Consider the following 9,708-nt stretch of genomic DNA (forward strand, 5'->3'; position numbering starts at 1 on the left):
GAGCTCAGATAGTAATTGGATGGGTGACTGTGTTTGGCAGCTTGACTCATGAGAGTTTCTAGGACTTCAGTCCCACAATGAAGCACATGTGATACATGAGGTCTCACCTTAGGTAGGTGAGTTGGTTCAAAATTGCCTCTGTTCACGCAGCAGAAAATGGGTACCTGGTTGGAAAAGGTCACATGACTATAACCTTCTAGTGCCTAACAGGCAGCTTGGGTTATCCGGGGTATTAATAATCAGATTCTGATAAAGCGCGGCAAGCAATCACTTGGTGTTTGGAGACTGTGTGCTATAGAAGATGACTTATTATTACAAAGCGTGAAAACTTAATGAGCACTTTGCCTACATTAATTTGACATGTTGAACATCATCTACAACTTGCTTGGATAATGGGAGATAAAGAGTTAAGTCAGTTTTCTCCCCTACAGAAGTCTTTATACAGTATGCATTATACTTATACGATATCTCTGTAAAAATAACTGCTTAAGATATAAATTATTCTGATAATGGAATAGAATTTCCTTGATGTTATGTTATTGGATCGTTTTAACTGAATCACCGGTACATTGGACCAAAACATCTGTGCACAACTGAATGCTATTTCTGGCTTAGTTGAATAACAGGTAGCATAACAGGAACAACAATTGAATTATCATGTCTAGTGATGTTTGATTGCAAGGTTCCTGTACATACATCTATTTTCATTTACAAAGTTTGTTTTTTTTACGTCCAACAATACGATATAGTTTCGACAGGGCACAATACACGAAGTAGCAGTTTTGTTATGTCCATGGAAAATACGATTTTACTTGGCCTTTGTTCCACGTTATGTAATAGTTACTATAATGCGGGTGTCTAATAGCGCAGGGGATCATCCAAGGACCCCAAGACCCGCGTTATGGCGAGGGATGACTGTATGCAGATTGCCTGGATTAATTAAGCAAACCAAGTTTTCTTGCCACATGATTTTAGAGGTCATGTTTTGATACAAAATCCTAAACATATATGTACAGAAATAATAAGAATTGAGTGTTATCTTCCAAGTGTATTTACAATTGAGAGACCGTTGTTTAACATCACTGTAATATTCTAACTATGTTAATGATAAATAGTCACAATCCCATGATGATGAATATTGATCCATGCAATTGTGATACGATGCCCTGCAATCAAACACGAGACTGAGTCTGACCACCCAGTCCAGTTATTCGTCTCTTAAGCGGCCTTCACAGATTTTGTCAAACAACCAATTGTAGTCAGCGAAATTGTCACTGACCGCACCGATAGAGACATGATGCTCAAATGACACGAAAGTTGGAGAGTTTGACAACTTTTAAAATTTCAACATGTGTTGTCAAACTTTAGTTTGCCGTGTGAATGCCGCTTTAAGACAAACAGTGGTTACACAGGTACAAGCTGGCAATGTTCAGTCCTCCACATGATGCTAAAAAAAAGTGGACCCAGTAAACTGTACTTCTCCCTGTGGAACGTGTAGGCTTTGTAATTAGAGATAGGCCACTGTAAACTGTGTTTCTCTGTTTCTTCTGTTTCCTCTGAAAGTTGATGGAGTAGAAGGTTGGAGGTTTGACCTCTGGCTCTGACATTAACAGATGGTGCTTCTTGTTACCCTGCATGGTGATCAGAATACTGTGGCTCTCTGTTTCCTTTGAAAGTTGACCCATGAAGATCCGGGGTAGAATAGGTCTTCAGCAACCCATGCTTGCCACAAAAGCCGACTATGCGTGTCGTAAGAGGCGACTAACGGGATCGGGTTGTCAGGCTCGCTGACTTGGTTGACACATGTCATCGGTTCCAAATTGCGCAGATCAATGCTCATGCTGTTCCTCACTGGATTGTCTGGTCCCGACTCGATTATTTACAGACCGCCGCCATATCGCTGGAATAGCGAAGCAGCTTCTTACACAACTAGATATACAGTCAAACACTGAAGTGTCAAAGTTGAACAGACATGCATAATTACTTCGAGTTATCCGAGATACGACACACGCAGAAGTTGATGACTAGATGTGGAATATGCAGGCACTAAACTTTTACTTCAAGACAACAAAGTGGTTGATAAAGTTTGACACAAGTGTTTGACTGTAAGTGCAAGAGTCGTGACCACTTGGTTATTATGCTTTCCAGTTCACTTCTCTGTTTTCTTCCCCAGGTAAACTAAACTTGGTTGACCTGGCAGGGTCTGAGCGGGTCAGCAAATCTGGAGCAGACGGAGCACGTCTCAAGGAGGCCCAGAACATCAACAAGTCACTCTCCTGTCTGGGAGATGTCATCCATGCTCTGCGCAGCAAGCAGAACCATGTTCCGTATCGCAACTCGCGGCTGACGTACCTCCTCCAGGACTCGCTGGGTAAGATCGGGGGCTGCGTGCTAGGTAAGACATGCATGCTCACTTAGACCAGCAGAGACTAACTGAAGGTTGTTTTGTTCATGGTTTGTTTGACTCATTCAAAATGTTTTGTTAAGATTTTGGACAAACATTGACTTTTGTTTTTTCTGTTCATGTGTTTGTGTTTTCTGCTTTCAAAATGTTAATGAGATCAAAATCTCCAGTAAAGTGTTGACCATTTAATCTTGGAGCAAACCAAAGTTATTGTTTACAAATGACTTTTACAAGAAATACAGCAAAAAAAACCCTTTTACTTGAGGTTTTGCACTCAAAAATATCCATATTTACAAGGCATTTCATATGACCTGAAAAATAAAACAAATTCTATTTAAATTGTTTGTTCCTTCATAACTTGACCCCACATGGGCACAATATGGGAAGCCCATTTCTGGTGTTCCTTGCCGTGATATTGCTGGAATATGCTAAATGCAATGTAAAATGAAACTCACTCACTTGCTCTCAACATGAAATTGTCTATTATATGTGATAGGGAAAAAAATATTGTCAAAAAAACCAAAACAACCCTTTTTTCTCATACACTAAATGGTCAAATGGTTATGAAATCTGCAGATGAAGCATGAACAAAACAACATTAGAAAGTGAGTATGCATGTCCTAACATTTGCATGATGCAGATGACACGACTACAGAGGTAATACACTGTAAATGTGTTTCTGTGAATGGATGGCTATCAACCATCACCACTCACACCAGTACACACTGTAATTGGTGCGAGACAGATGTTTCTCAAAAGCAGGTCCTATGCTTGGGAACAACATCCCATTGGGCATTAAAGTGCAGAGAAAATCTGTACATTTAAGAGAATGTTGAAACATTCTTTCAAATCATGTTACAGTTCCGAATGACTCTATCCTTGTCAGACTCATACGAAAGCGCCTTTGAGCAGGACTCATCTGGATATTGGCGCTATATAAATTCTATATATTATTATTATTATTATTATTACCCTGATGGAATTGTACTTTCAAAACCTGCTATTAAGCCGCATGCTAATCAGATAGGTCCATACATCGCTTCCCAGGTACCTATTTTAAACAGCTGGGTGGACTGAGTGCAATGTGGACAAAGTACCTTGCCCAGGGACACAACACAGTATGAGACCCAGGTGACAAATTCTGGTGTCTCCACGGGGTTCGAACCCGGGCCTTGGGCGTGAGAGGCCAGCATGCTAACCACTACACCACTGTGCTCCACACAGTACTGGTAGTTAGTTTTGTTCCGCTAAAGTATTTCCTAAATATCTTCTATGGAACCTCTTAAAGTGAGTGTCCTGTGAAACATTTGTTTGTTTACTTATGAAAGACCTGAAACTCATTTGTACATTTGTTCATTTAAAGCGGTGCTTAGTTCCAAGTCTGTTTCTGCCAATGGGCAAAAAAATTCAGAACCATTTCTGTGATATTTGGAATTTTCTTAAAACTAAATGATTCATTTTTGGTGTTTCATGGTTTACCAAACATACTGTCATCTTTTATGAGGTTTTCATGTGCTTTCGAAACATCCATGGTTTACCACATACCTCATATTTGAAGTTTTAAACTAAACAAGCATTGGCCGGGTAGATGTCTCAAGCAGAAACTGCATTCTCGGTCAATGTTCAATAATGCCGAATAATTTTTTGCCTACACAGAAATTGTGTATGAGCTCCTTCTAACAGTGACTCTGTTGGTTACAGGTGGTGACAGCAAGACCCTGATGATTGTCCAGGTGGCGCCGGTCAACTGCAATGTCAGCGAGTCCACTTGCAGTCTGAACTTCGCTCAGCGGGTACGGTCTGTGGAGCTCGGAGCTGCCTCCAAGAGGATCGAGTCAAACACAGACTATAATGAGGTGAAGAGACCCCGCTTAGCTCTGTAGTACGTGGTATGGACAACAGCAGGAACTTCTGTACGAGTTCCTTATTTTCTCACATTTGTTGAACTTCTTTGAACTTATTGAACTGAATAGCACTTCCAGCATGAGTGGACCGTCTCCGTGGTGTAGTGGTTAGAGCGTCCGCCCGGAGAACGGAAGGTCGCGGGTTCGATCCCCGACTGCGTCATACCAAAAGACGTTAAAATATGGTACTTGTTGGTCCCTGCCTGGCGTTCGGCATTAATGGGTACAACAAGGACTGGTCGGCTCGGAATCAATATAATGTGTCTGAGTGGGGTATTCACGCTTCACTGCAGCATGGTATCTCAGTTGGCTAGCACTATAAAACCAGCTTTAAGTCTGGGCTAGTACAAGCCACCTCCAGCATGAGTGGTCAAATTGTAGGATGATCAAATGTGTTGTTTGTATCAGGTGCCAGTGATATGTAGTGATTGTCAGGGTTGCACAACAGTTGAGCGCTCCTTGTGACAATGAGTAAACATTTATGGCTACTGTACCTGGTTCTTGACAAACATGACAGATTTGATCATTTGAGTTTGGATATTGGGCAGTTTTAGGCATCTGGGTACACCCATATAACAAGAGAGCATGTTTCTGAGTGGCCAGGGGCAGTAACTCTTAATTCCACAAAATCAATGCTACATTTTATTAATGCTTCAATCAATTTCTGCCCATGATAATCACAACGAACATACTTACAATGGTCTCTACTGCCACAGTTAAGATTTTAATAGTTCCAGTAGAGATGAGTGACAAATTAAAGATTACATGCTTTGTCCCAAACTCCAGAGATGTTACAAGTTCAGTCTACTTCCAGATTTCTCCCTGTTTACAAACATAGGACAGTTTGTGGCCACAATGTTTCATTAATCCAGACAAAATGAAATGTCTGACCTGTCAGATTTGTGAGTCTCATGCTTTATTGACAAATGTTTCCGCCTCTAATAATAATCCTGGTAGACAAAATTAATTGTGATTTTCGCTCGCTTTTGTTGAACATTCTGAATGAACGTAATCTAAAAGGTTCAACTTATTGATATTTTAGCATGCATCTTATGTGCCACCAGAAGGTCTCAATGCTCCTGAAAATCACTAAACTTCATTTTGGGGGGAGACTCCGAGACCACCAGGGATTGAGGCTGGAAAGATTCTATTGACAGAAATATCAAGGTTCAACTTACTCAGGAGGGGATTGACTTAAAGGTTCAGGTTCAGAATACATCAGTTTGGTGACACTGTTTAGCTTAGGCTATGTTTTTCCATTAGTTTAACCCAACATGAATGGCTGTGGGTTTACTCAGCATTATCGATCACTCACTTCAGTTGAAACGTAATCTGTCTTGTTGCAGAAGCGAAGACGAACACATCAAAGATTCAAATGAGTAAGAATTCTAACATTAACCCCACATTTGTTTTACATTATCTCACTTGTTCCAACTAATCTGTTGGCCATTTGACCACTACCTGTCCTCCCCATTACAGAATGGACTTTCCTCACCTCAGTCCAGTCCACGGAGCACTCCATCTTCCCCACTCACTCACACACCGGGAAAATCCACCCCTGGGAAACTCACGTCTGCCCTCGGGAAGACCAACACGCCAGTTGCCAATGGCAAGCCAGGAACACCTACTTCATCACGAACACCAGGACAAATGTCAAGGACGCCGTTGTCACGACAACTTAGCAAGAAAGGAAAATAGTCGACAAATTCCAAAGTTTTGGAATTCTTTAGCAGGAACCTAGTTACGTAAAATATGTTTTAGATCTGTGGACTGTTAACCTGCAGACTTCACCATTTTCTAACTCTTCAAGTTCATTTTGCAGACTGTATATTCGTCCAGTTTATAGCATGGTTACAGTGAAATGTAAGCCAAACATGACGAGAGATGTATATTTTGTTTATATGTGTATATATTTAGTTATACTGGAGTTTTAGTTGTTTAGTTCATCCCATTGTAGTCAACATATCATGTACATTATATATCACTGCTATACCATTGAGTTCCTCAATCCACACTTTGTTCTGTTTTCTTCTCTCTTTTTTCATTTCATTTATGTTGTTTGTTTATATTCCTATGTTACAAACTAATCATAACATCAAGGTGCTTTCTCATGTAAGTAAATCACCCTTTGGCATAATGGACAGCAAGTGTCTCGTGTAGTCAGAAATGGTAGAGTTATCTCCCTTGTATTGAGTACAGGTACACCTGTGTACAACAATTGATGTCAAAAGTTAACATGATAACAGGCTTCTTTCAGGTGTATAAAAGTCAAAGCAGTGAATTATAACCATTTAACAATTATGCATTCTGTATTACATGTTTACTTCTGCATGTGTTTACACCATTTTGCCGGGGCCGTGGAGTAGCCTAGTGGTTAAAGCGTTCGCTCGTCATGCCGAAGACCCAGGTTCTATTCCCCACATGGGTACAATGTGTGAAGCCCATTTCTGGTGTCTCCTGAGGTGATATTGCTGGAATATTGCTAAAAGTGGCGTAAAACTAAACTCACTACACCATTTTACCATGGGACATTGAAATTAAATATTGAAAAGAAATGTTCAAGTTTTGTATTGTTAAGTTATAAAAATGACACACAACTTGTAGTGATATTGGCTGTTATAAATACATAAAAAGATATGAACATTTATAGTAATTGAAATCATAAACTGGATGTAAATATCACGACAATATTGCCCTGTACATAAGTTGAGGCCAACCAGCTGCAGACTGGGTCAGATTGATCTGAACTGAGCTACGAATGTTGATATTGCACACAACTATAAAAGGAGAAACCACGGCAGTCAGGGGGGAAGATGGCGGCTGGCGTGGTTTCTCATTCTTGCATCGCAAGACCACACCCCTTCACGATGTCTTGAATTCTCAAGTCATCACAGGTTCAGCTATATTTGACTCAGACTGTAGCTAATCAATCCAGTACAGTTATTTCATTGGAACCATACATACAGTTGAATTGTCGATAGATCATGAGTAGTAGATTTACGGTATGTCAATGTGTACAGGATAAATGTTTTCAAACAATTTCACAAATGAATCCACAAACAATATTTTTGACATTTTCACTTCACTTTCTATAAAGAATTGTTCATAAATGTGTAACTATCATAAGGCCAGTTTGAACATTTCTCTGTAAGGATGCACAAGAAGGAAGGTGAAGTGTAGTCAAGTGTGACTGCAGTGTTCCTGTATCAATCAGATTCTGATTAGGCGCCACGAGCAATCACTTTGTGGTTGGAGTCAGCGCTATAGAAGATGACTTATTATTATTATTTATTGATTCAGTGCATGAGGGTTGCCCCATGTAGCTGGTTCACTTTCACCAACATCCAGGGGAAGGTGCCCCATTGTATCACTGTCAGTTAGAACTTTACCCTAGCCAGTTTGGTTCACTTTGGTTTAGTCAACAACCAATCAGATTCCTTGTTACAGCCACACAGAGCCCATTTGTAATCATTCGGAGACATGGGTGTTGCCTGTTTGCAGCGCCTCATCCTGAAGTTCTTTATTCCAGGCGAGACGAAGATGTCCTGTAGTGTAACTTATATCAACCATCTGTATATCACCATGGTGATTTCCTGTCAGAATTTACCGCCTCCGCGGTGTAGTGGTTAGAGCGTCCGCCCTGAGAGCGGAAGGTCGCGGGTTTGATCCCCGACCGCGTCATACCAAAAGATATTAAAATATGATACTTGTTGGTCCCTGCCTGGCGCTCGGCATTAATGGGTACAACAAGGACTGGTCGGCTCGGAGTCAGTATAATGTGTTTGATTGGGGTATTCATGCTTCACTGCGGCATGGTATCTCAGTTGGCTAGCACTATAAAACCAGCTAAAGTCTGGGCTAGTACAAGCAGCCGCATATACACATACACACGCATGCACGTCGTCATATGAGCGAAATATTCTCAAGCACGACGTAAAACCCAATTTCACCTCGCCTCCTGTCAGAATTGGTCTTGTCACAAGCGGCAATGGACTGGCTTAGTTTCTGTGTTGATGCCCCAGACAACATGAATTGTTGCTCTTGACATCAACTTCTAACCTTGCCCGACTCAATTTTTTGCAGTCTGTTGTCAAATAGCTGGAATATTGCTGAGTGTGACGTCAAACAACAGAAAAACAGAAAGTACATTCTATGATATCAGTGTTTTAGCTGCTACAATCTGATTGGTTGTTGGTTGTCCGTCTGTTCTCATTTCGTTTGTTTCGTTCGCTCTGCTATCTGGAGCCTGGTGTTGGGTAGACTTCTGTAACACCATGGTCGCTGTCGTCGATGTACAGTCATCTGTTGACAAAACATCCCCACTGACTCTTTGTACCATGTATATTCCTCCTGGCACTGATTAAACATGCTGCTTACTTTAGTTTGGCACATATCATGTTTCAGTCAAAATGACTGGTATCCGGGAACTTTTAAAAAAACTATTTTTTAAACAGTTCCATGAGGACTGAATTATGTCTGAAATGGCCTGCATTTAAATCAGAACATAGTCCAAGTGTATGTCAGAAAAATCTGTTTTATATCTTGGCTTTATACGTCAAACTGAAGTTAAACATTTCCAGAAAGTTGGGTCCAGATACACACAGCATTCGTAGCTGCGGCATTTGTAAGCCTATGGTGAACTATAGAGTTACGACAAGTTGTGACATTAAGAATGCTTTGTGGATTGGGACCCTGGTTCCTATTTGGTCTTGTGACTTGTTTCAGTTGGTATTGAGTTGTCATTAGTCACTGAGTATACTCTACCACGCTGCATGTTTACGTTATTATATGTTGTCCCACTTGAATACATCTCACCCACCTTCGACATCTGTGATGATACTTTCCTGAGCACTGTTCTAAATCAGTATCGGAAGAACATAGTGTGTTCCCACTGTTATCAGTTCGTACTTCATCTAATCATTTATTTTATTAAGGAAGTATGCTACAGGATAGTTGCATATTTGGCATGATGTTACATGGCATTTCTTATAAAAATTAAACAACTTTGGTCTTGCATGACTTTTGCCTTGAAATTAGGGTAGTTGAGTTACCTCCCTTTGACCAGGCACTGCTGAAGAAATATCTCCAGCATTGAGCTACTGAAGAAATAACTCCAGCGTTATCCATGGCCCTTGTACATGGGACGGAAACACTGAAACATCTGTGCATGTGGATTTTCAAAATTATGAATACCTGTGTACATATTTAGAAGTAATAAATATATTTGTTTTAATTTTGTTGCATTGGCTTTAACAATGCCTTAATATCTCTTTACCTGTTTGAAACAACACGCTGAAACACTTCTCATAAGAATCACAGAAAACGGAGTCATACCTTACGGATGTTTACATTCAATACAGCAGGATGTTTCAGGTTTTTCTGAACAGAAGTACCGGGTAA

General features: G+C 40.5%; 1 protein-coding gene across 2 annotated transcripts in view; it reads left to right on the forward strand.

The window, feature by feature from the left end:
- Nucleotides 1-7,961, forward strand: part of LOC124292111 (kinesin-like protein KIFC3) — a 75,069-nt gene extending 67,108 nt beyond the window's left edge. The window contains exons 18-20 of one of the 2 annotated variants that reach the window (XM_046729158.1): nt 2,174-2,371; nt 4,106-4,260; nt 5,788-7,961. In XM_046729158.1, the coding sequence (XP_046585114.1) occupies nt 2,174-2,371; nt 4,106-4,260; nt 5,788-6,006 (572 nt within the window). In that variant the 3' untranslated portion in view covers nt 6,007-7,961. The remainder of the gene's footprint in view (nt 1-2,173; nt 2,372-4,105; nt 4,261-5,787) is intronic. The other variant, XM_046729159.1, reaches the window with a different exon arrangement.
- Nucleotides 7,962-9,708: the final 1,747 nt, after the last annotated feature.

This window comes from Haliotis rubra, unplaced genomic scaffold (genome assembly GCF_003918875.1).
Source record: "Haliotis rubra isolate DU_JTF1 unplaced genomic scaffold, ASM391887v1 Scf507, whole genome shotgun sequence".
Lineage (NCBI taxonomy): Eukaryota > Metazoa > Mollusca > Gastropoda > Lepetellida > Haliotidae > Haliotis > Haliotis rubra.